The sequence below is a fragment of the Carlito syrichta genome, unplaced genomic scaffold (assembly GCF_000164805.1).
Source record: "Carlito syrichta isolate Samal-C Ts95f unplaced genomic scaffold, Tarsius_syrichta-2.0.1 Scaffold221453, whole genome shotgun sequence".
Lineage (NCBI taxonomy): Eukaryota > Metazoa > Chordata > Mammalia > Primates > Tarsiidae > Carlito > Carlito syrichta.
Genome location: NW_007165549.1, coordinates 161,425 through 189,139, shown reverse-complemented (window position 1 = coordinate 189,139; position 27,715 = coordinate 161,425). Strand labels below are relative to the sequence as shown.

The 27,715-nt window shown below is 39.2% G+C and overlaps 1 protein-coding gene across 1 annotated transcript; it reads left to right on the top strand.

Moving 5' to 3' along the window:
- The first annotated feature begins 16,629 nt into the window (after window positions 1–16,629).
- On the top strand, window positions 16,630–25,042 carry LOC103253333 (protein CC2D2B homolog). The gene is made up of 5 exons (XM_021709418.1): window positions 16,630–16,636; window positions 17,311–17,387; window positions 17,786–17,841; window positions 20,286–20,391; window positions 24,824–25,042. The coding sequence occupies exons 1-5, from the start codon at window positions 16,630–16,632 to the stop codon at window positions 25,040–25,042; spliced, it is 465 nt and encodes a 154-aa protein (XP_021565093.1).
- The last annotated feature ends 2,673 nt before the right edge of the window (window positions 25,043–27,715 follow it).

Sequence of the window (27,715 nt, the reverse complement as noted above, 5' to 3'; positions counted from 1 at the left end):
ATTTCAATCTTCTGCATGTGGTCAGCCAGTTTTCCCAGCACCATTTACTGAATAGGTTCTCCTCTCCCCAGTGGTTGTTGTTGGAGGTTTCGTTGAAGATGAGTTGGTTGAGGAATTAAGGTTTTGCTTCCAGAATCTCTATCCTGTTTCATTGGTCTCCATGCCTGTTCTTGTACCGATAACAGGCTGTGTTGATTATTGTAGCCTTATAGCAAAGTTTGAAGTCTAGAAGTGTGATACCCCTGCCCTGCTTCTTTTGCTAAGGATTGTTCTGGCTATTCATGGTTGTTTATGTTTCCATATGAATTTCTGTATTGTCACTTCCAAGTCTGAGAAGAATGGTATTGGTAATTTAATAGATATTGCATTGAATCTGTAGATTGTCTTTGGTAGGATGGACTTTTTTTAGTTTTTGAGTTGGAGTCTCACTCCATCACCCAGGCTGGAGTGTAGTGGCACCCTCAGGGCTACCCCAGCATCAATCAGCTGGGTTCAGGTGATCCTTCCACCTCAGCTTATCAAGTAGCCAGAACTACAGGCACGTGCTACCATGCCCAGCTAATTTTTTTGATTTTTTGTAGAGCCAAGGTCTTGTCAATTGCCCAGGCTGGTCTTGAACCTGTGGGCTCAGGCAATCCCTTCACCTTGGCCTTCTGAGCCCATCAGGATGGACATCTTAACAATGTTATTTCTTCCTATTCATAAACATGGAATAGTTTTCCATTTGTTTGTGTCTTCTTAGATTTCTTTGAGCAGTGTTTTGTAGTTCTCATTGTAAAGGTCTTTCACTTCTCTGGGTTAGGAAGATGCCAGGTATTTCATTTTTTGTGTGTGTGGTTTTCGTGAATGGGATTGTGCTTTTTATTTGGTTCTCTGCTGCTTGCTGCTGGTATATAAGAATGCAACTGTCTTTTGCACATTTATTTTGTATCCTAAGACTTTGCCAAAGTCCTTTATCAGTGCAAGCAGGTTTCTGACAGATTCTCTTGGGTTTTCAAATTATAGGATCGTATCGTTGGCAAAGAGGGATAACTTAACTTCCTCTTTTCCTATTTGGATATCCCTATTTCCTTCTCTTGTCTAATTGCTCTAACTAGGACTTCCAACACAATGTTGAACAAGAAGGGTGAGAGTGGGTAGCCTCGTCTTGTTCCAGTTTTTAGGGGAAATGTTTCCAGTTTCTATTCATTTAGCAATATGCCTGCTGTGGGTTTATCGTAGATGACACTTACTATTTTGAGGTATGTTCCTTCTATACCTGAGTGTTTGAAGGTTTGTTTTGTTTTGTTTTGTTTTTTAATCAAGAAGGGATGCTGGGTTTTATCAAAACCTTTTTCTGATTCTAATGATATCATCACGTGTTTCTTGTTTTTACATATGTTGATGTATTTAATTACATTTATGGTCTTGCGATGTTGAACCAGACCTGCATCCTTGGGATGAAGCCTACTTGGTTACAGTGGATGATTTTTAAGATGTGTCATTTGATACAGTTTGCTAGAATCTTCACAACTCTAAAATTAAAATTTTTTTTTTAAAAAAGATAGATTTGGAAGTCATTTCCACACAGATGATGGTTAAAGCTAGGAGACTACTCAGAGGGAACAATACAAAATGAATTGAGAAAAGAATCAAAGACAAACCCCTAGCCAGCAACAATTGGTTGGGGAGAAGGCAGATGAAAGGATATGTTTGTTTTTCTTAAGATAAACTTTGACATGTTTAAATGCCAAGGAGAAAAAAATGACTAAAAAATCATAGAAAAGATATGCCAGAGGAAGTGGCATTGCAAATCTGAAATGGTAAGAGGTGGAAGAAGAACAGCAGGAACTAATGTTAGAGAAAACAAGGAAACAGGGAAGTTCAACACTGGAAAGTGGTCTACCAAGCCACATGCAAAAAACAGGGCAAAGAAGTTAAACTGGGTTTGGCAATCAGACAGTCGTTGGTGGCATAATAGGTGGTGGAAGCCAGAACACTGTGAGTAGAAGAATTAATAAGGGAGATAAAAAAGATACTAATTTTTCCATAAGCTTGGGGATGAAGAAGAAGAGATAGAGAAGATATATGAGAATATTCCAAGTGGAGGATTTTTCTTTTTGTTTTGTTGGAAAGAGGAGACAAAGCTGGTGAAGGGAGATGGGGAAAGGGTATATTAAAGATAAAAGAAAAGGTTAAATGATGAAACAAAGACCCAGAGGAGACAGAATGAATGGGATCTAGGACACATGTAAGACCCGCTGTGGATAGAAAAAACAACAATAAAAAAATACCTCTTCATCTGAGACAGGAGAGAAGGATATCTGCTGATGTCAAGTTAGACTGTGGTCAGTATCGCCATATTCATGTCTGGGAATCTGTCTCCTCTGAAAAAGCAAGCCAGCTGCTGAAAGTACAAGGTCAAAAATGGAGTAGAAGGTTAAAGGTAAGGAGTAATAAAAGTTAGAACTGTAGCTGTGGGTGGGAAAGGAAAAGAATGGCTGAGCTACATTACGGACCATGTTGTATCATCATGGCAATAATCTGGTTATGCGATTTTCACTAATATAACTTAATTACCTTTATATGTGTGTGTGTGTGTGTGTGTGTGTGTGTGTGTGTGTGTGTTGAAAAAGCAAATGGCTAGACTGAACTAGAGCAGCAAGCATGCTGGACAAAAGTGGGAGAAACACAAAAGGCAAAGAAATTGTTGATAGTGATATGGATGAATAATGGATCAAGGAGTGTAGCTAGACAAGGAAGAAAGTTGATGTAGGTAGAGACAGATAATGACAAAACAGTAGTCAAGGAACAGAATCCTCATGAGGTCAGGGATTAAGTATAGAAAAAGAAGAGAGAGGGAAAGATGAAAGAAACAGAAGGACAAGAAGAGAATGCTAGAGTTTGAGTCTTAATATGGAACAGTCTAAGATGCTAACGTCCTTCAGATAGTCATGGCAACAAGTTAAGGGAATCTGGGGGGCTGGACCTGTGATGCACATGACTACTCTAGTCTCCCCTGGATCTTGAAGTAACTGAGTCAGAAAGACAGAGTTGGGTGCTAAATTCCTTAATGACTGTGACAGAGTGATCAGGAAGCTGATAAAAAACAGTGAAGAGGACAAGTAAAAGGTATAACTGGAGAAAGGTTTTGATAAGTTTTACAAGGGCGGAATGGAATGGCCTTGCAATGGCCATACAGAGATGGAGAATACAGATGCTACCTCCAGGCCTTGGGGTATGGGAGGCACAACTTTCACTGTGGTGAACTGCTGGGAAAGTATCCTCAGGAGAAAGCCAGTTTCTGAATAAAACAAGGAGAAATATTCTGTGAGAGGAGTTTGCATATGAAGAGCCCAGAGAAAGAGTTCAAAGTCTCTAAAAGGAGGCTGATAGTGAGACAATTAGCAGATGCACAAAATGCGGGAATGAGGCTATGAGAAAGGATAAATTATTTGGATGGCTACAAAGTATGACAGAAACTATAGACAGGGTGGGATTCATGATCTCAGATGAAACTCTCCTAATATTGTGGTAAGCTGCCAGAGACACTAAGATTTTATTTTGGTTACTAAGGTTAAACACCATTATTAGCTTTGGTCACCATACTATTAAAAAAATAAAAACAATTATAAGAAACTCAGACCATTAATGAATCTCAGTTATTAATATTCATACTCTTTTGTCATTAATATGTATATTCAGAAAACAAAACCAAGGCTTAAAAATGCATGAAAGGCTTATACAAGATGACTAAAAAATGTAAAAGGGAATAATACAAATAGGTTCTGAAGTTACATTAGGGAATTAAACCCCAGCTTGAATTCATCCCAGGTCTAGAAAGAATCATATTTGAAAGTACTCTGTTCCCAACTTCAGGATGCAAGGACTTTGTCCTCCAATCCCAACACTGCTACAGCTGTCCTTCTCATGATAAATCATCTGGTTTTGTGACAGAAAAGCTCTGAAAAATGGTTAAATGAGTGGAGTGGCAGAGGGACACAGCATTATGAGATTGAGGATTCCAATCGTTTTGGATATGAATGTTATGCAATGAGGGGTAAAAATCTTTAGTGTGGTTACTTTGTTACAACATATATAATACCTATTAGAATCCATATATAGCAATAAACAGAATCTTATTTGGATCAGCAGGAATTGCTTGATGACAGAGACAAATTTCTCAGAGGAAAAAAATGAAATAAGATAGAAATCTTAATAAAAGAGTATTCCAATTGAATCAAATACATTGACATGACTCCAGAGTACATTTCTAAAAACTTTAGAGACTCATGAAAAATTAACTTGTAGTTCATGAAATAAAAGCAGACCATGACTCCCAAGGGAAATAATTATAATTCATATCTGATGTGCTCAAAGTTTGTAAGCAAAGGGTTTAGCAAAGGTCTTTGTCACCCTCTCTCTTTATTTTCTCTTTCATTACTTGTCATTCTCCCTTTCTTCAAAAAACTCATGTCAACATTTTTGTATTATTTTGTAAATCTTCCCCAATCAGAATATCTTGTCTGCGGCCATACTTATTTTTTCTTTTCTCTTCCATCCTTCCTTCCTTCCTTCGCTTTGGGGAGAGGGGTCATTGGGAGGGAAAAGTAAATCTATATTTCGGATGACAAAATTGCTGCCTTAGAGCTATTACAACAAATTTATTTAGTGGTTTTACAGTTTACAACAGACTTTCATATTTCACCATAATCCCAGGAGAAAGGTTAGAATGGGGAACACTATAATCAACCAGGCAGTTCAAATGAAATAAACTGCAGCTCACCATGTCAAGGGAATTCAGGGATATCTGAGATGGATTCCTCTTCTGAGGCTCACATCATGGAAAGCTACCACAATTTCTGACAAAACAGTCCTCCACAGCACTGTCTGGATGAACTTAACTGATTCTCAACCACTGACATGAATTTATATCATTCCAAATTTTGTTCCTGGTTGCCGCTGACATTAATTTATCTCATCATGGAAGACTATCTTTTTGGGTTTATAATTCAAATAAAAATGCAAAGAACAGAATGCTAGTCAGAGTGGTGTCTGAGGCAAATACTGGATATGTCCCCAACTTTTAGCTGTATTGTGAAAAAGGTGATGATTTAGAAAAGACCACTTCACTTATGCTTAACGACAGAAGTTTGTGGCAATCAGCTTCAGTTTTGTTTTTTTTTTTTTAATTTCCACCCGCTGTCAGTATTAGGAAAGTGAAAAATTTGCTGGTCACGAATGTGTATGGCATTTTTTTTTTTTGAGTTGGAGTCTCACTCTGTCGCCCAGACTGGAATGCAGTGGCCGCTCCCAGCCACCGCAGCCTCGACCTGCTGGGCTCTGGCGATCCTTCTGCCTCAGCCTTCCAAGTAGCTGGAACTACAGGCGCGTGCTACCACACCCAGCTAATTTTTGATTTATTGTAGAGATGAGGTCTCGCCTGCCCAGGTGGGTCTCGAATCCGCAGGCTCAGGCAATCCACTCATCTCAGCCTCCCAAAGCGCTGGGATTACAGGCTGAGCCACCGAGCCCAGCTAGTGTATGACATTTTTATTCCTGAAACAGTATCAGAAGTAAAGGTCCTCCCTGCTACTTAACCTTTACAGCTGGAGATGCAAACTCAAATGCCGGACAGATTGACATACTAAGTGAAAGATGCCTAAATTAGGGAAAATAATACAATGTTACAAGGCAACTGACACTAAGCCTCAGTGCTGGAGAGGCTAGAAGGGGATGGTGAACTAACTGAAGACCAGAGAACTAGAGTGGCTTTCTCTAGAGAAAACTGTTGCAAATCAGTTACAACTGACTGCTGTCTTATAGGACTGCCTGCCATGAACAGATCTTGGTTTTTCTACATCTGACTTTTCAAGAAATCTAGATTTTTAAAATAAACTCTCCTGATCTTTATTTTTTATTTTTATTTTTTTTGAGTTGGAGTCTCACTCTGTCATCCAGACTGGAGTGCAGTGGCTGTTCCCGGCACCACAGCCTCGCCTGCTGGGCTCCAGCGATCCTTCTGTCTCAGCCTTCCAAGTAGTGGAAGGTCCTTTCTGACGTCTGCACTTAATGCTAAATTCCACAGAGAAATCTAAGGAAATCTTGATAACAACTGGCAATAATCCCACTACAGACAAATCCTGAATATACTTTTCTTGCTTATATGATTTAACTTCTTTAAAAAATTGTTATCAGTGTATTGTTCATTTTTCTGGAAAATTTTCTCTTTCATCTGTATGCTCCTAAAATGAAATATTCAGCCTCCTTTGTGATGATCATCTTGCCAGATTACAGCAATTTTTTTCTTTTCTTTTGTGTTGGAGTCTCACTGTCGCCCAGATTGGAGTGCAGTGGCCGCTCCCGGCCACCGCAGCCTCGACCTGCTGGGCTCCGGCGATCCTTCCGCCTCAGCCTTCCAAGTAGCCAGAATTACAGGTGCGCGCTACCACACCGGCTAATTTTTTGATTTATTGTAGAGATGAGGTCTCGCTGCCCAGGTGGGTCTCGAACCTGCAGGCTCAGGCAATCCACTCACCTCAGCCTCCCAAAGGAGCGGGATTACAGGTTGAGCCACCGAGCCTGGCTCTCCTGATCTTTAAATGACAGTAACCAGAAACAAAAGATTGAATCACAATACTTAGGAAAGTGAGAGCTGGCCTGCTATTAAATAGTTTGAGATATCTACTAGACTGATACTGCTTCCCTCTATTTCCCCCCCCCCAAAAAAACAAACTACTCTTTAAGCTTGAAAATATTTAGGAATTTCCCCCCCCTCTGAACTACAAACGCTGTAGTATTAGACCTCAAATCCTACACTAACTGAATTTAGTCAAATCTTTATTTGAATTTATATACTTCATAACACTTAGGCATATATATTAATACATCACTAAATATATATTCATATATATATTTACACACACACATATCACTGTATAACAGAAACTCCTGAAATTGGGTGTACTTAAGCATCCGCTGGGCTTGGTGGCTCAGCCTGTAATTCCAGCACTTTAAGAGGCCAAGGCAAGTGGATTGCCTGAGCCATGGGGTCAGACCAGCCTGGGCAATTTGGCTAGACCTCCTCTCTACAACAACTCACAAAAATTAGCTGGCGTGGTAGCACGTGCCTGCAGTTCGGGCTACTTGGAAGGCTGAGGCAGAAGGATCCCTGGAGCCAGGCAGGTCCTCATTTAACTCCTTATCTTAACTCAGGGCGTGGCACAGGGAAAAAGAAACCATGCAAGCTGCTGCTTTGACTAAGTGGTGATGCCACACGAGTGAGAACATCTCTCAGGCCCCTTTTTTTCAAAGACTTGAGACAACATTGCATGTGTACGCCCGAAGCAAGCTCTAGGAATTAAAAAGACCCTCTTGCCTATTTAGGGGGCCCTTTGGGATGCCAGACTCGAATCCCCTGAAGTCAAATCACGAGTCTCCCCCTGGCACGGCAGAGGCGACCGAACAGAGGAGGCAGGTCCCGAGGGTGCCGCCACCCGAGCGCCAGATCCAACGCATCCCTGGGGACACCCGCTGCAACTGCAGGGCCCGGCCCGGCCGGGAGCTCGCGGCCGAGACTCACCCTTTGGGGACACTGCTCTTCTTTACCATGACGGCCCGGGTGACCTGCCGTAACAGACCCGGGCCGCTGTGTGTGTCCCGCGGGCAGGCACAGGCGAGGGCAGGGGTGACAGGTGCGGCTGCTTCCAGTGGAGCCACGAAGCTCCCGAGCAAGGCGCCCACTCATGTCCCCCAAGATTCCCGAAGCCTCAAGCTCCGCTCAAGCCGGGTCTCCCTGGCGGAGGGCTCGCAATGCGCATGCCCCTCGGAGGGCTCGCAATGCGCATGCCCCGAGGGTGCCCTGACGTCACGGCCCCGCCGGCGCTGCGTGGGCGGTGCCCCGCGGAGGGGTGCGGGCGGTTGAGGATTTCGTCTCGGCTGTGCCGAGTCGCTCGCCCTGCCTTCGCCGCCTGGGCTTATCAAAAGTGCGGTGCACATCCAGGTGAAATGTGCCACGGCCCCTTTGGGTTTCCCTGACCCTCCCTGTAGGTCACCCGCAAGTTGGTGGGAACTCTGTTCTGCGGGGAGATCTGGCGGGGACCGGAAAGCCGGCGCTGGGGCCGCTCAGGCCGCTGGGACTTGTAGTCCGGCTGGAGCCGCATGGCCCGCCGGGACTTGTAGTTCCCCGGGTCGTCCCACCCGAGAGTCATTATCCCCTTAGGAATCAGTAGTGCTGGCAATCGTGGCTTTTCATCTGCGTTCCAGGGCGGAGCTTGAGTTGAGTCCAGTGTGGGTCGGCATACTATTAATGGAGTGCCTACTGTATTGCCCCCAGCCCTCGACCTCACGTTAGGATAAGAAGAAAGACTTGCAAAGTAGAATGTCACCAGCAAAAATTAGCATCGTGAGCCGGGCTCGGTGGCTCAAGCCTGTAGTCCCGCGCCTTTGGGAGGCTGAGGTGAGTGGATTGCCGGAGCCCGCGGGTTCGAGACCCGCCTGGGCAACTTGGCGAGACCTCATCTCTACAATAAAATCCAAAAAATTAGCGGGGCGTGGTAGTGCACGCCTGGAGTTCCAGCTACTTGGAAGGCTGAGGCGGAAGGATCGCCGGAGGCCAGCAGGTCGAGGCTGTGGTGGCTGGGCGCGGCCACTGCACTCCAGCCTGGGCGACAGAGTGAGACTCCGACTAAAAAAAAAAAAAAAAAAAATTAGCATCGTGAACTGAGTGCTATTGGGGAGCAAGAGGCAGAGTCAGAAGGAACTTCCTGGAAGATGCGGGGTTTGAATCGGGCTTTGGAACACGGAATGCTCTCCACCTGGGGGAAGTTGCAAAAAATGAAAAGGACGGAGGTCGTGCCCGGGAGTAGGAGCAAGAGTTGGGTCAGCATCCCAAAGAGCCCCCTAAATATGCAAGAGGATCTTTTTAATTCCTAGAGCTTGCTTCGGGCGTACACATGCAATGTTGTCTCAAGTCTTTGAAAGGGGCCTGAGAGATGTTCTCACGCGTGTCGCATCACCACTTAGTCAAAGAAACAGCTTGCATGGTTTCTTTTTCCCTGTGCCACGCCCTGAGTTAAGATAAGGAGTTAAATGAGGACCTGCCTGGCTCCAGGGATCTTTCTGCCTCAGCCTTCCAAGTAGCCCGAACTGCAGGCACGTGCTACCATGCCAGCTAATTTTTGTGATTTATTGTAGAGAGGAGGTCTAGTCAAATTGCCCAGGCTGGTCTGAACCCACGGCTCAGGCAATCCACTTGCCTTGGCCTCTTAAAGTGCTGGAATTAATTACAGGCTGTAGTTAAGGCTTATGTGGGAGAGTGATGGGTGGGCATAGGTGGGGAAGTGGATGTGAGGGGTTTGGGGCTTCGCTTTTAGAAAGACCCACTGGGTTGACTTATTATTATTTTAAAGATATGATCTACAATTCAGGATTAGGTTCGTAAGTGATTATCGTTCTCGTAAAGTTTGGGCCTCCCCTTGGTCCCCGCTTCGCCTGGTTTGAGATTGGATACCCTTATTGATGTTATGTGCCCCGCCCCTTCCCCTGGCAGTGTCCCAGTACTGCCAATCCTTTTTTATAGTATTATGATAAATGTTCAGGGTTCGCTTATGAGTGAGTACCTGTAGAACTCAGATCTTTGTTTCTGTGATAGATCACTGAGTATTATAGACTCTAAATCCATTCAAATTGCTGCAACAGGCTGACTTTCAGACACAGAGATACACCTTCAGGTTTGAATAAAAAACAACATCACAGGATTTAACTGTTTCTAGTTTCTGGGCCTCATGGTCAATGATTTCTCTAAGAATTAATACTTTTTTAATAAACCTTGTAATTAACATTTGAGTAGCATAATGACATCTACACACGTGTGTTAGCTATACATTTTCCAAATACAGTACCACAGTTTTTGTCACCTGTTTCCACATTTATTTAATTTTTATGTACCAGAAGTCCCCCCAAAGAGAAGTGGGCCCAAATCTCTCTTGATCTGCAGGAGCAGGATATATGATGATTTGGGAATGGGTCCTGAGAGCAGTGGGTGATTTCGTTTGGTTGCTTTTCAAATACTTAAATAAATTCACAGATCAGAAAATCTTTCATCAGGTCACTTATTTTAGTTTTTAATTTTGGAAAATCAGATTACACTTAACTAAAAGTTGTTAATTTTCAATCTTGTTGAGTAATGAAATATGTGGAAGTTGTGGATTTTTTTGGAGAACACTGTGAAATACTACAATATCATGCTTAACTAGTGTAAAATTTTTTGGTTACATTCCACTTTTTCCATGTCCTACTACCAATAAAAGGTAGCTGGTGCTATATATTGAATAGATTTTTATTTTGAAAACATGCTATTTGTTGCCTATATTTTGTCTTAACTTTGAATGAGACCTCCTTAATTTTTGGCATAGCATCCTAATTCAAATCAAAGAAGTCTGAAAGAGTATGATTTAAGAAACCCTGCTATAAGAGAGTTCAGAAAAGATTCATCATATTATAAGCTGAGGCAAAGATAAAATTGAATTTTGGTCTGAATTCAGATCTGCTAAGAAAGGAAAGCGCATTCATACATTTAGAAAGATTTCCAACAAGAGTTGGAGGGAAAATTAAAGGGAAAACAAATTTCTGGTTAGGTTGTGATTAACCAAAGACATATTACTACAGACTAGAATATGCATTTTGTGACCATTCCATACACTAGAGATTTTTTCTGTAATTTTATTTTGCAAGCACTCCTGAAACCAAATTGCATGTGATGGAAGTAATCAAGGTGGTTGAAAACTGTGCCAAAAAGAAATCTGTGATGATTTCTAGAGGACATTTCTGTGTGATCACTAGCACTCAGCATTCTTTCCCAACTACAGCAAGCATCAGGGGATCTTGCCTAGTCTTGTGCACCCAGATTGACTTAGAAATTTGTGTTGACCAGATACGGTGTCTCATGCTTGTCATCCCAGCATTTGGGGGGGTCAAGACAGTAGAATTGCTTGAGTCCAGAATCAAGTCCGGCTTGGGCAACATAGCCAGACCCCTATCTCTACAAAAATAATTAGCCAGCTGTGGTGGTGCCCTTCTGTAGTTTCAGCTATGCAGGAGGCTGAGATGGGAAAGTTAATTGAGGCCAGGAGTTCGAGGCTGCTATGAGCTATAATCACACCACTGTACTTCAGCCTGGGAAATGGGGAAAGTCTAAAAAAAGAAAAAGAAAATAAACTTGTGTGGCAAACTGGACTCTACTCATGTGGCTGAGAATTGCATGGACTTGCATCTTAGCCTTCATGATGAATGACCTCTGCTGAAAGGGTATGTGTAGAGCCAAAAAATGAATGTGGAAAGAGAAATAAATCTCATAGGGACTTGTCAGCCTCCACTGACCAAAATTATTTTTGTTTAATGCTTTCTATAGTTTGGAAATACAAGGATTTAAAATGAGATAATTGCTGTGTGTGTGTGTTGCCCCCAATAAGTTGTTCTTTTTTTCTTATTAAATTGATGATGTATTGGTTTTCACTTGAAATTACAGAAATTGACTTTTATCCCAAAGACTACGAATAAGAGTATGAAATATTAGGAATTTTGACCTTTTCAATCATAGAAAATTAATGCTTTTGGTTTCATCTTTGACTTTAATTCCATTAATTGCAAATGTAAATTAAGAATCTATGGTAGAATCTATTTTACTAGGAGTAGGTGATAGCAACGTAAATTTTAAAAAATATTTTATCACATCTGTTTCCACGTAGACTTCATTAACAGAGACAAATGTTCGCAAAACTACAATTTGGACTTTTTTTGCATAATTTCATATATCAAGTCTATCTAGGAACAGATCTCCTGTACAACCATATTTTTTTTAGCTTTTCAAAGGTCAAGTGATACATTCCTATTTGAATGTTAAATTTACACACAACCTAAGTCTTAGGAAATTTTATTTCAGGAGTCATCATTGTAATAGAGCACCGCTGGATAATTTGCAGATCCCAGATGTTTCTAAATGTTAAGCAAAAAGAAAACATTTGTACAAATTAAATTTGCTTCTATTTGCTATGAATCAGAAAAGGCTAAATGAACTGCTAGATTTAATTTTCAGGCTTTGACAATGACTCTCAGGTCATCTGATATAAAAAATCGCTGATTCTCTATTTCTTTATCCTTTAGAAAAAGCTTTAACTGCAAGTATCGTGAATTAGCAATATCCTCAAAAAGAAGATTGTGTTTTACTGTTGAAGTCAGTTTTCTAACAGACAGTTAAATTGCTATAAGAAGGCAAAAGTCTACATTGTTAGGTTTTCCTTATTTCTGCTTGAGATTTCAGTAAAGCACATGCAGTTTTCATCTAGATCTGCAATTTTATCCAATATTTTGTCTATAATCATTTATCTTATCTCTTATATAGAATGATAAATGAACAGGTTAGGAAGATTGCAGGTCTGCAAAAATATAACTAATAATTTCTGCAATAACATTTCATTTGATAATTTATTATAATTTTACTATCTAGACGAGGTGTCACTGCTAATGTTTTCCCTAGTGTGGCAGTCAGCATTTGCAGGTATAGGTATCAATAAGCCAGGTATTGATTTGAAGTTCACTTTAGAAGTTCTCAGAACATTAAATTAAGTTAAATTAAATTAAATTAAATCCAACATTCTCTTTTCTTGCCATCCTATTCTTGTTTTATCTAATACTGGTATGTTAGTAGAAATAATCTTAAAAGTGTGGATAATCTTCTAAGGAGTCTTTAGTTTAATGTCTTAAGTGCCTTTTTTTTAACTGATTAGACAGAAACTTTAGCTAACATAGATCTAATTCTCTTATTTAGTATTTTTAACCACCCTCCAGACCTCTCACTTTCAAGTCTTATAAACATCTATAAGCAGCATTGCACTGAACTAATTAATCCCTAACCTCAACTCCTCCCTATTTTGACAGTACTTGAAATGATGCTACCTGTTAGTTAACCAAGCCAAAAAACCTCCTCCTTGATTCCCTCCTCACTTTGTCCTACACATCTGATTGCTCACAAAACCCTGTGAATTTTGCTTCATAAATGAATCTCCACTCTTCATTCTCATCTCCATTTTAAAATTCAGATCTTTAGTCTTGCTAAATAGTCTCTTAGTCAATCTCGCTGCCACCATAGACTATGTTTATAATTATATCCCTTTTTTCTCACTGTAAATTTTTATACTTTTGGAGAGAGGAGCGTTCCTACATATTTTGATTGAAATAATTGCTAAGTATTTTGAAATTTTTTTGTATCTTTGCTGTGAAAGTGATATTTTTTTGGCTGGGTGTGGTGGCTCATGCCTGTGATCCCAGAACTTTGGATGCCGGAGGAAAGAAGATTGTTTGAGCCCAGAAGTTTGAGACCAGCCTAGGCAACATAGCAAGATGCCATCTCTGACAAACATCAAAAAATTAGCCAGGTGTGGTGGTACATGCCTGCAGTCCCAGCTACTTGACGGACTGAGGGGGAAGGATCACCTGAGCCCAGGAAGTCAAGGCTTCAGTGAGCTGTGATCATGCCTCTACACTCCAGCCTGGGTGACAAAGTGAGACCCTCAACTCAAAAAAATAAAAAAGTGATCTTTTTCTGTCACCTTAGAATATGGGGAAGATACTGACTTTTACACATTTTCTCTTGTGTCCTGTCACCTACTAACTTTTTCATTATACGTAAACTTTTAAAATTGCATCTCTTGGGTTTTCCATATGTTAAAATTGTCATCTACAATGTTAATTTTGTCTTCCCCTTCTAATTGTTATACCTTTTCTTTTGCAGGTCTTATTGCATTAACCGAGGTTATATTAAATACTAAAGGTGATCAAATACTACATATTAAATACTAAGAGTGATAGTATATTTCTTTGTTCTGTTTCTAGTTAAATTTAAATTTTTAAATAGCAAAATTTCTTCTGTAGTAGCACACTAGTTTTCTTTCAGTAACATGATATATCATTCTTAAGGCTGTTTCTTATTTATTTAGAAAGTGGATGAAAGAACCATTATAAAAAAGATCTCAAAGAGAAGACATTCTTAGAAGCTAGGGTATTAATAGAGTTTATATGGATTTTGATTATTCTAAATAGTCCAATTATAAGTGTAGGGTAACCCTAATAAATGTGATACATTTGCTTCCATATAAATCATCAGTTCATATGTTAAGTAAACAATAGGAGAATTTAGGAATAAATTGTACTCTTATTTGGTCAGTCACTTAATAAGGAGCATTAGAGATGAGTAACTTATGTATGTGTTTATTTAATCTCTTACTGAAATATTTATTTATGTGTTCTCTCAACTAACCAGCAAGCCGTTCCCTGTTTCACTAAAACTAATTTTTTTAGTCAGTGAATGAAATCTATTAGGGCCAATATCTATGTGTCTCTTAGAGTAACTCCAATTAAGATTCATATTTTATCCCTGCCTTCCAGATGAAGATGGGAAGTTATGAAAAAGTATAGAGTCTTGGGAATGGTGGGTGAGATTTTGGGGAATGAAAGGGAGACCTCTGTTAATCACTTTCCAGGATTGTCGTTCCATTATACCTTCAACGGTTGCTGTTCCTGGTCAAGATTAGAATTAGGTCTTTTTAACTGTCTTGAGGGGACTGAAGGTAGAATAAGAAGTAAGGAAGCACTTTAGGTCATGTTGACATTCTGTAGTCCTTAATAGTGGTACAGGAATGACTGGTGGATTTTGAAGTTCTTTCAGAAAGTATGTAGACTGAGCTCTTTTTGTGATAATGTTTTTACTGTGATCATGTTAATAGCCTGCTTTGGTTCTTGTCATGAATCCATGTTTTTACCGTGATTGGAAAGCTGCTGTGTATCTGTTTGATCTTTCCAATTAAACATTCATTTGGTTAGCATGTACAGTGGTTATTACAGGTGTCTTTGCTATTATATTTCTTAAAACTAAAAACAAATGAATACTCTGTATCATCCTAAAAAGGACTGAACATTGCTAGAATAGTTTACCTTTAGAATATTGAGGTTTAAAAAAACTGAAAAATAAATGCTCATTGTAACATACTGAATTTGTGTAAGACATTCAGTTAGAATTACCGGGAGGTAGCTGGGAATGTGGTTTTGATACTTAGGAGAGCAGTCAAGGCTGACGACACAGATTTGGGAAAGCCTTGGAATGTACCCACATTTAGGCTGTAGGGAGAAGTGTGATCATTGAAGGATATAAGGGATAAGTGGCTAGAGAGATTGCGAGGGTAGAGGGCAAGGATATAAAAAGTTTTAGAAAATGAGGGTGCTCAATATTGTCAGATGCTACAGGCTATCAATCAGGTAATAGCTAACACTAGTTTAGCTTTTTTTTTTTTTTTTTTTGGAGTTAGAGTCTCACTCTGTTGCCCAGGATGGAATTCTGTAAAACCATCACGGCTCACCACAGTCTCAGTCTCCTGGATTCAGGGATTCCGGTGATCCTTCCACCTCTTCTCCTGAGTAATTGGGACTACAGGTGTGTGCCACCACACCCAGCTAATAGTTTTTTATTTTTTGTAGCGACACGATCTTGCTATATTGCCCAGGTTAGTCTCAAACTCCTGGGCTCAAGCAATCCGTCCTGTCTTGGCCTCCCAAAATACTGGGATTATAGGCATGAGCCACCTTGCCCTGCCAGCAATGAATTTTCAGAGTATTTTCATATATGGTTTCTGATTTCACTTGACCCTCCTAAAAGATACATGAAGTAGGCAATACGTGAACACTAAGAACTAACCCCTGGATTTTATCATTAAAAGGTCCTTTCTGATCGTACAGAGAGCAATTTCTTAACTTAAAACTCCACCATATATGAAGAATGTATACAAATTGATAAAAAGATGAAATTTAAGAAGACAGGCAAAGGATGCACACTGGTATTGTAAAGGAGACAATGTTCAAAGGGCTGATGATTATATGAAAAGGTGTTCAATGGCAAAACAAGATGGTTAATGCTTTCTTCTTCTTTTTTTTTTTTTGCAGATGTCAAATGATACACGTAACATTGCAGTTGAAGAAACTGTAGATAACCAACTCCAAAAAGGTTCTAAATAAGCATACCACAACTCTGATATACTTGGTTTTATTTTTAAAAGATGTAAATGATTAATCGTATCCTAAGATTTAAGCTGGTATCTTAAGTGTCTTAAGCAATGAGTTTAAATGGAAATTAAACTTCCTAGACAATACAAGATGCGCATAAGTTAAGTTAATATTAGAAAAGTAAATACAAATACACTTAGTTCCATTTTCTCAATTTTTCTGTCTCTAAGAATCTAAGAATCCACTAGCATGTGAGACTGTGTTAGATCACAAAGATACATAGATACAGAACCTGCTTCAGGAAGCTTCAAATCTCAGGAAGAAAAATACATAATTAATGGTTGGGCCCTGGTTCATTCGCCAAACAAATATTTATTGAGCACCTATGATGTGCATCTGCCTTTCTAAGTTGTGGGACTAGAGTATAAACAAAACCGACTACTAATTTTTAAGTTAGACCAAGGAATTCTGTGGTTAAGAATGAAGCTTCTCATGTCTGATAGTGATTTAGCTTTATCCTTACCCTTTATTTCCCCTATCTTCTATGTAAACTTTAAGTACTCAAAGGCAGGGAGAAGCAAAAGCAAAATGCAAGGCAGAATGACCAGTAAGGTCCTCCATGTTTTACTGTACAGAGAGAGGACTGCACAGTCTCTTTCTTTCTCAATCCATCCAGTGGATCATCCAGTAGACGAGCAGAAAGCATCACATAGTTTGGAGTGCACACAACAGCTGGAACCTTCTGTGTACCCTGCAAAATGGTTTCATTTCTGCTAACATCTGGTAGAAGTAGGGGATAGAACTATCACACTGATTTTACAAAACTAAAATAAGTAGTTAAAATGGGTACCTAGAGACTTATCTCTCTTCAGAATCCTTTCTTGCCAGTTAAATCACAGTGAAATAGCCTGCATGTGTTATTTGTATATCTCACAGACATGTTTATATGGAATATGGATTTTTTTTAAAAGAAAAAAGATGAAGATTTGCTTATCTGAGCTGAATTTATCTTTTTTTTTTTTTTTGCCAAAGAAAGAAAAGTCATCACACACACAAAAAGTCAGTCCTGATCAGAGATGAAGATGTATTTATTCCAGATGGAGAAGGGGGAAGGGACATCCATTCTTAGATTCTAAGCTTTCATGGGACAATGACCTAGTCTTCATAATTGTTATAAGGCTTAGAAGTTCATGCAGTTAAGGTATTTCATACTTTTGCTGCTATTGCTGTTAAATTATAAGAAAGTGTCGTGAACTCCATATTATGTTGGTTTTCTGATAGATTTAGACACAGGAGAAGATCCAAAAATAACAGAGACATTGAGAGGCAAAGTAAGAAAAAAGTTTAAAAATACTAAGGTAATGCTTTTTAAAATTTCCTGTTTTCAAATTTACTGTTTAAATGAGACATCTAGCACAATAAACTGTTTTTTGTCAAAAAATGCTAAAATTGTCTTAATATAGCTCCTTAATTCTAAAAAGATTCCTAGTTTTTTTCCTTTTGTGTCATAACATCCTTATAATGTCAAACCTAAATCCAAGAAAAGTTGTAATTTGGTCATAGTAATTATATGTGACATTTCAGTAATATATGTTATATATATGTGTGTGTGTATAAAATATATATACACATATAAACATGTTACACTTTTTAAAATAAAAACTTGGAGAAATATTGATTTTTATCAAATTTAGATAAAAGACTTACAGCACAATTATGTCTACTTCTGTAAAGATTTATTTATGTTGTGTTTCAGATTAATCAAGGCGAAAAATCTTCAACTCAGCTGCTCATTGATACTAAGATATATCAGTGGTCTAAGGTGAATGACTGTCTTTGTACTTTTAAAAGCAGTTTTATGGAGGTATACTTTGCACAGCAAAAATTCACCCATTTTAAGGATATAATTCAGTGATTCTTAGTTAACTAACAGAATTAGGAAATCAGCACCACAATCCAATTTCCATCACTCCAAAAAAGATCCCTCATGCCCATTTGCATCACTCTCTATTGTTAATTGGCATTACTTTTTAACCCTAAAAAAGAGAGAGTAAAATAGTGTTAAAAGATAACCTCAAGTGCATTAACATTTTAAAGGATTTGTTTGAGCAGACAGCAATTTATGAATTGGGTGGCAATAGACTGCAGGGGGTCAGAGTTCCATCATAGTGACACGAAGGGAAAACTTTTATAAGCAATATGCCAAAGCAAGGCAAAAAAACAAACAAACAAAAATATTTGATTGACTAAAGTGGATCAATAGCGTTAAAATTTTTTTTTTTTTTGAGTTGGAGTCTCACTCTGTCGCCCAGACTGGAGTGCAGTGGCTGCTCCCGGTCACCGCACCCTCGACCTGCTGGGCTCCGGCGATCCTTCTGCCTCAGCCTTCCAAGTAGCCGGAATTACAGGCATGCGCTACCACGCCCGGCTGATTTTTTGATTTATTGTAGAGATGAGGTCTCGCTGCCCAGGCAGGTCTCGAACCTGCGGGCTCAGGCAATCCACTCACCTCAGCCTCCCAAAGACTTGGGATTACAGGCTGAGTCACCCAGCCCAGCTGCGTTAACATTTTTAGTTCGCTATTAGTTGGTAGTTTCTGATTGGTAAAACTTGTTTCATTTTCCTTGGATATGACTATTCATGAGTTTGGTTTCAGTTTGCTTATATAGGAACTCAGGGTCCTAGAGCTGCCTCTGTCAAATGACTTCCCAATTAACAATTAAACAATTACTTTAACAATGCTATAGTTGATCCCCAACTTACAGATATCCAATGTGTAATCAATATTTGAAAATTCAATATGTGATCACATGTTTGGAACTTAAATGACAAAAGAACTCAAATTTTTGAATAACTGTATTATTTAGAGTATAGGCTAAGTAGCTGTAATGAAAAGATTCAAAGTAAAACGTCCAGTCCTTCTATTTGCTGGCTAAAGGGAAGATAGAGCCAAAGGATTGCAGGTTAATCTTTTACAGGACAAGACCTACAGACCTGCATACTTCATTTCCACTAAACAAATGTCTGGAAGTGTCTAGGTATCCAACTAAAAGTAGGTTCTATTATTAGAGATGGGAGAAAAGATCATAACAACTAGTAGTTTCTGCCAAATGCACCTAGAGAATTTAATTTTGCAAACTTCAAAATACAAGGTTTGTTTTAACTTATTTTTGTCTCTTCCATAGTGCTCCTTCAGGTACTTAATAAAAATTGTTTTAATTAAATTTAAAAGTAAAAGCAGACTTTAAAAATGATATGTGCATGTTATTCATTCAATATGTAGATAAAAACATGCCTGAATTGGATATAATTTATCCATGAATAGTAAAAACTATGAATGGTCAAAAAGTTTGTCCAGGTTAATCCACTGAGTATCAAGAAAAGATGAAGAAGATAAATTGTCTTGGAAGAGTCTCTATACCAACTACTAGACAGAGATACCTGCTCAGGAAGTAAAGGATTTTAGCAGGTGATTTTGAGATGAACAAGACAATGTGAAGTGAAAGTCTTCACCGACAGTGTATATAGGTGCAGTGTTATTGCAATGTGAATCCATTTTAAAGTTAATGTGACAGCTAAATGGTAGCTACAAACAGTATATAAGATGAGCTTTTGCATTTTACTTATTTTTAATTCTTCAATTCCTAGAAACTATGAGTTTTACTTCTTATTACAGAGTAGATTCCTTTCCCAACCCTTCCTTAAAACAGTTCATTTTAACATGTATGCGTGAGAAAGACGTGATGTGACTTCCATTTCAAAGATTCAGCACATTCCTGAATTGAAAAACGAGAGCTTCTTTATCAGCAAGTTTATGACTAAGATTATACCATTCTTAAGACTTTCAGTTACCTCTAACTCCACAACAGATTGTGGGGTGAGGTGGCACTTGTGTGTGTGAGCATAGAGGTTGCTTGAGAGCACCCAAAAACAGGGAGAGAAAAGGTTTGACCGGAACCGTCTTTTTGGTCAAAGTGTGAGGTAGTGCTCAGACTAGAGTGAGGAGGTCGTTTGGGATGATGGAGATTCTGGCTCCACTTTATTCTGGGTTTATGACAGTTATCAAAACATTAAAATAAATGAATAAATACAAACTTCTGAGCCAAACAGACTCAAGGCTAAAAATAACTTGATGTCCGCCTTGCTGCTTGTTTCTTGTCCTTTATTACAATGTCAATTGCTGTTTACTATACCGCAGAAAGGTGTTTCCTTTCCTTACAAGAAGAAAAAGCATTCGTTTCAACACTAACTACTAGTTTATCATTGCCTACCCCACAGGCTGAAGTCTTGTTGGATGAGGGTCTTTCATTTTTCATTCTGAGTGGTGAAGAAGGCTCCGCCTTGGACCAGTCTTCAGAGCAGGTTGGATTTGTTCCCCTCCTTCCCACCTCCTCCCTCTCAGGAAAAAGATTTCTTTATTACAGGCACAGAATGAAATTCTTGGGCAGGAGATGCAATTTGTATTATTGCGCCTTCCTCTTCTCTTGAACTGAGACTGTTCAAAATAATAGTACCTAATATTCATTGAGTGCTTACTGGATGCCCAGTGATATACCAGTTTTTTTAAGTGGATTGTATAACTCATCCTCATCATGACTCTGTGAATCGGGCCTTATGATTATCTTTACTTTCTAGGTGAGGAAACAGGCACAGAGGGTTAAGCATTAGTAGAGCTGGGAGGTGCAGGCTGTCAGCTCAAAGGCTTGTGTTTTTTCTATCTTTATTGTCCCTGACCTTCTCTCCAAGTGCCCCATGTTGTTCGTCATAACTTCTCTGACCCCTCATAGGTCCCTCATCTTGATCCCTCCGAGTCCAGTCCCATCAGCCTTTTCCAGTCCCCCTCAAGCTACTCGGTCTCCCCATGGCTCTGTGACGGCCCTTCCCTTCCTATGGGTTAGTCACCCTAGCCTTGCCCATCCCTGACGTGTCAGCTGTGGGGTCTCCCCATCTGCTCCTGCGCCTGTATGCTTTTCCGGTTCCTCTGTACCTCTGGGTCTCCCACAGTTTTCTTGAGCCCCCCGCCACCCAATACCTCCTACTCCCAATGGGCCCCTCTAATGTCTTCTGCTACTTCTCAGTCACTTCCAGATCGCTCGGGCCCCGCTTGCAAACCCCTCTGGAACCCTCTCTGCCTTCCACTTCCCTTCCCGTCCCTTCCCCTTTCTTTGCATTCGGCTCCAGTCCTTTCCTTCCTTTTTTGTGATTGCTGTTTCTTTCACAATTAAAATTATCTGTCTTTTAACATTTTGAATAAATAAAGTATACACATAAAAACTTAAGGCATGAGGTGAGTGGATTGCCTGAGCCCGGGGGTTTGAGACCCGCCTGTACAACTTGGCTAGACCTCATCTCTACAATAAGTCAAAAATTAGCCGGGCGTGGTAGTGCATGCCTGTAGTTCCAGCTACTCGGAAGGCTGAGGCGGAAGGATCACCGGAGCCCAGCAGGTCGAGGCTGCAGTGGCCGGGAGCGGCCACTGCACTCCAGTCTGGGCGACAGAGTGAGACTCCAACTCAAAAAAAAAAAACTTAATGCAGAAAACCATGAAGAAGAACATAAAAATCACCTGAAATCTCACTGCCCTGAGATAATCACTACTACCGTTTTTTCATACCTTTCCCTCTACTCATGTTCATACATGCACACACAGAGTTTTATGTCAACAGAATCACAGTAGTTTAAGTGGCAATTTTATTTTTCTCGTTGCTCTGCTAAACCTCGGTGTCATCCTTGGATTCCGTTTTACTTACAGGTCTGGTATCCAATTCATTACAAATCCTGTTGGTTCTGCCTTCAAAGTATTCCAATATCTGATCCATTTTTTGCTACTTTCACTGGAACTTCACCATAACTTCTCATCTGGATATTTGCCATGGTCTTTCTCTGTGTCTGTACTCATTATTCCCCTTATGGTCTGTTTTCCATATTATACAGTCATCAGAGTGATCCTATTAAAATCTAAGGCAGGATGGGCATGGTAATCCCAGCACTTTGGGAGGCCCAGGCAGGAGGATAGCTTGAGCCCAGTAGTTTGAGACCAGCCTGGACAGCCTAAAGAGACCTTGTCGCTATAGAACAAATAAAAAAATTAGCCAGGTGTGATGGCATGCACCAGTAGCCCTAGCTACTTGAGAGGCTGAGGGGGAAGAATTGCCTGAGACCAGGAGGTTGAGGCTGATCACGGTGAGCTGTGATCATGTTACTGTATTCCGGCCTGGGTGAAAGAGTGAGACCCCTCCCCCTCAAAAAAATCTAAGACCATTCTTTTACTTACATCTTCGAATGGTTTCCTATCTCGCTTAAAAACTAAAGTCCTTACAAGGGCCTTCTATGACCTGGCCTCCTTAGTACCTCTCTGACTTCATTTCTTACTGCTTTCCCCCTCTCTAACCTAGCGCCAGCCATGTTGGCTTCCTTCCTCTTCACTCACAGAATGCTGTTCCTGCCTCAGCATCTTTGCATCTAGGTATCTGCCTAGAAAGATCTTCCCTTCTCCTCTTGCTCTATCTCTCACTATTTGGGGACTCTGGTCAAATGACGTATTATTAAAGATTCTGTACCTGACAACCCTATCTAAAGTAGTACCCCTCCAACCCACTCAGCCTAACTTTCTCTGTCCCCTTACCCTGCTTGATTTTTCTTCATACCATTTATCACCATTTAACACATATTTCTTCTTGGAACATATCAGGTACTCGGTGAATATTTGAATAAAATTGAACAAATGGGTATCAAACGTGCCCATGCCTGAAGACCCCATAAGGACTCTAGTTTTTATTTTGAGTGAGATAGGAAGCCATTAGAAGGTGTAAGCAAGTCACTCAACCTTCCAGCATCCCATGATATGGGTTAAGGAATAAGCTTTTCAGGAAAAAAAGAAAGAAAGAAAGAAAGAGAAGTCCCTGTCTCTGATACTCCCACCCGGCAGAGCTCACCAGGGCCAGGCACCATGGTGTTGGCTACTTTTCCTTCTCAGGGACGAGAATAAATGAAGTTAAGTCAGTGGGAGCTGAGGGTGGACACGTGGGCCACGTGAGCATGAAGAAGACCAGGTTTAGATGAGAGCTATTTAGAAGCGCTGTCTGGAACAGCATCTGCCCTTGCACCTGGTGGCCACTGTCACGATCACAGAGAGAAGAAGGCCATTATTTTTGTGAGAGGCTGAGTTTGATTGTGAACCCTTTCTGCTGGGAGAAAAGGGAGCCCTGGCCCCAGATATCTCATCTGGGCAATTCAGAGTGGAGTCTGAGGATACTTTCAAATAGTTCTGCTTGTCATACCACAGTTAACAAGGCACGTTCCTGTGAGATGGGGTGATATCGCTTTTTTACCACACAATACTCACTTGTATTCATCCAGACTTTTACATCTTCTGACCTCATACTCCCTGTCACACAACAGCCTTCAGCACAGACACTGCTCTACTGTGAGCTGCATAGTGGAAACCAAAAAGGTGATCTGAGATAGCAGCTGGACTTAGCCTAAGTGAGGAGTAGTTGGGCAGAAAGGGCTTCTATTGATTGCATTCACAGCTTGTCTCAGCTAAAAAACATAGATTGGGTAGGGCTCACAAAAGAGACCTATATGGTCTTAAATCAGAGGCTCGGGTTCAGGATGGGAGCCTGACATCCTCAGCCACCAGGGCAGACCTTAGCTCTGAAGACAGGTGAAAGACCTGGCCCACGCCAGGGGGTGCTGTAAAGGAAACTTGTTAATGGAAACTCCAGCTGGAGCCAAGAGCCCTTTTCAGTCTGTGATTGGACTCTTCAAAGAAATTCCCTATTGGAGATGCCCAAATATTGCTTCTAGATGTCGGTGTCATGCCTTGTTTGAATTCTGAAAAATAAACCACAGAGATTTCTGGATATAAAATCTTTTCTTGAGATCATGACCATGATAGGACAGAGGGTATGATGTTATTATGACTTGGTACGAACCTAGTTAATGCTTAACCACATTACTTTTAACATTTTGTCAGAGTTGATCAAGGCCATGTAGGATTCTCTATTCAAAGGAATTCTGAGACTAATTCTTTTTATCTTATTATTTACACTAAGTGTATATTTTTGATAATTGAGGGGTTTTATTTGCATGACTCACACACACTCTCATTTGATAAACACAGATTTCAAGTTAGACAAGTCATCTGAAATAAATTGATGATTTTATCTTATTTTATATTTAATAGACTCATTAAATTTCTGATTATGATATATTCATAATCATATAATATTTAGTAATATGTCTGTTTTCATACCTATATTCAAATTGTTTTATCTATGTATATGTCACATTTTAGAATTTCACTGTAATTCTAGACATCTGTGTTGTCTTGTTTTTTCTTTTTCTTAAATATTTTCTAGAAAATTGCATGCCTACTTTATAGCACTTTAGGTAGTACTGCTTTCTGAATGATGAAAAAAAATGGGATTTAGGAGCACATTGTCTGATATCTCTGTACCTTGTCCTACACTGTGAATTCTCAGTAGTTGAAATGTAGTCCAGTATCTCAGAACATTTTCCACAGGGGAGAAAGGACTTAATTACAGTTCAACTTCAGCAGTCTTTCATTGGAGAATTGCAAAGATGGGCTACAGAAAAATTATATGATATAATGCTAAGCCTTCTGTGTTCAGTGAAATTTCATTGTAAAACAGTTTCAGGTAGAACTTGAACTGGGTGGCATGCATCAGAAACATAGTTCACAGTAGGGTTCCAGTACATTTCATTTATCTGTTTATTAATCATTGGAGACAAACATACAGATTTGCTTTTCTTTTTTGGTATTCAGCAGTCATCAGTAAATGATAGCGACTCCAGACTCTTTTCCCTTGGCTATAATTTGCAAAATGTTACTGAGAGCCAAGACGAAGATTTTGTGGAAGAAGTCATGTTTACAGATTTACTTGAAGTAAAAGCTGCTGAATATGAAGATGATCTGGAACGAATGGAAAAACAGCAGGCAATTATTTTTGTGCCAAGTAGTTCTCCAGGTAATGTTCTTTTCCAGTAAAATATTCAAGGCATTGATTAATCACATTAAAGGATAATAATAGCTTCTTTATGTGCTAGATAAGTAAAAAGCACTGATCCAAAGTTATAGTAAGTTTTCTATATTTTTTTCCTTCTTCGAGTTGAGAGAACTCAATCATCATATATATATATATATATATATATATATATATATAATATATGTACATATACATATATGTATATATTTAGGCTTTCTGCTGGACTTCAGTGATAGTGTATAATGATAGCGCCTTTGTGCTTCTTATTTGGTCAATACCCATTCAATATTTTAGACTTTAAAATAATAACTAAGTTTTGTTGTTACTAAGTGGTCAACCAGCGTAAACTGCCAAAAGGTATGATGCCACGCCTCTTAGAAGATGAAGGATTCTATATTCAGAGAAAGCCAGAAATATATAAAAAGACCTGCAACAAAATGGAAAATCGCCTGCTTAAACTAGAGGAGGTATGTGCGCCAGCTGACAAATTAAACCACTTACCAATAGTATGCATCTTTTAAAAGTGGATTATTTAATTATTTTATTTCTTAAATATTTTTGATAGGGAAGGTGTTGGTTTGAAGAAAGAGGAGAAATAATGTCTTTACCTACACCTATTAGACAGTCGTGGAATTTCAGACTAAACATAAGCAAGGAATCTTTAAATCCAGCACTTAAGACCATATACAAGAAGGTAACCAACAGTAGCTTACTTGTGATTATGGTTAGAATTCTTGTAATATCAATTATAACTTATGTTTTTGTAGTGTTAAGTTATCCTCTAAAGATACTAAGTCTAGTAATATGATGACTAAACTATGGTGAAATGTTAAATAGCCTAGAAATGTGATGACTAAACTATGGTGAAATGTTAAATAGCCCTTAAAATTATGCTTTCAAGGAATATTTAATGATATGGGAAATGCTCAAAATAAAATGTGAATTGAAAATAAGCAGAATGAAAACTTATATATGATCCTAATGTTATAAAAATAGATAATGAATGAATGAATGGTACCAAAGGTAACCACTGTTGAAACTTCTACCACTATAGATTACTCTTGTCTGCTAGTTTTATCTATTTTGCTCGAATGGAATTATAGAATAGGTATCCTATTTTTTGTGTCCAGCAATAGCTCATTTTTGTTGCTGTGTAGAACTCCATTGTATGAAAAACACATTTATTTATCCATTCTTTTGTTGATGGATATAAGTTGCATCCAATTATTGGCTATTGCTAATAACACTGCTATGAAATTTTTGCATGTCTTCTGATGACAATATGAATATACATTTTCTGTTGGTAAATATCTTAGAGTAGAAATGCTGGGTTACAGGTTTGTCCAAGTTTAGTTTTAACTATATAGTACCAGTTTTCCGAAGTGGTTGTACCAAATTATATACAAACTAGAGATCCATGAGAGTTCCAGCTGTTTTACATTCTTGCCAACACTTGGTATTGTCTGTCTTTTAAATCATAGCCATTTTGGTGTACATAAGTGGTATTTCATTGAGGTTTTAATCTGTATTTCTCCATTAACTAATGAAATTGAACACTTTTTCATGTTTATTGGCCATTTGGAATAGCCTCTTTTATGAAAGTTTGGATAAGAATTTTACCAATTTTTTTCTTATTGAGTTGTCTGCTTTCTCTTATTGATATGTTGATTTCTGGATGTGAGCCTTATATCGGATAACTATATAGAATCCACTCTATAATGAATTTTTCACCCTATTAGTGGTGTCTTTTGATGAGACATTCTTAATTTTAATGTAGTATAATTTACCATTTTCCTTTTCTTTATAGTTAGCATTTTTGTGTTCTGTTTAAGAAATCTTTGCCTACTCCAGGTCCTGAAGATATTCTTCTGTTGTTTGTTTGTTTTAAAAGGTATATTGTTGTGCCTTTCCCATTTAGAAGGCACTTATTATGTACAGTGTTAGGTAAGGGGTCATGTTTTATTTTATCCACATGAATATTCAGTTGACTTAGTATCATTTATTGAAAAAAATCAGTAATCCTTTTCTTATTATAATTCACTGTCATCTATAACGTTAATCACTTTACCATGTATATGTAGGTATGTTTCTGGACTTTCTCTTATGTTTCACTGGTCTACTTGTATACCTGTGAGCCCATATCACACTGTGTCAATGTAGTTTTAGAATAAGTCATTTTTTAAGGACATGGTCATTCATTTATTTTACATTTTATTGTCATTATATTGGACTAGGAGAGGAAAGAGTCATGCACCATTGTATAGATTGTGCTGTTCCCTTGCTTTCCAACAGAATTGGGATCCAGGTTCTGATTGTCTCTAAGTTCAGGGTCTGAATCAGAATCAGAAGAGGTTGCCCACTGCTGCTAGGGCCTGGGGAATGCTGAGAAGAAGGAGGAAACAGGCATGGAACTGACAGTGGAGGGCTCATGTTCTAGGGCTTCTATTTGGGTACCTGGATCGGGGAGCCAGCAGCAGCCCCTCAACAGCGATGACATAGACTTGTGAATGATAATGGCACATACCTGCGGCTGATACTCAGGAAAGATGACCACATCTGCACAGAGAGGACCTGAAAAGACCTTGTCCTTCCAGCTGTATCCCAAAATTCCATGTAAGGCCTCTTTAGAAGGACAGGGCATTTGTATGGCCTCATGAGTTGTCCAATGTGAATTC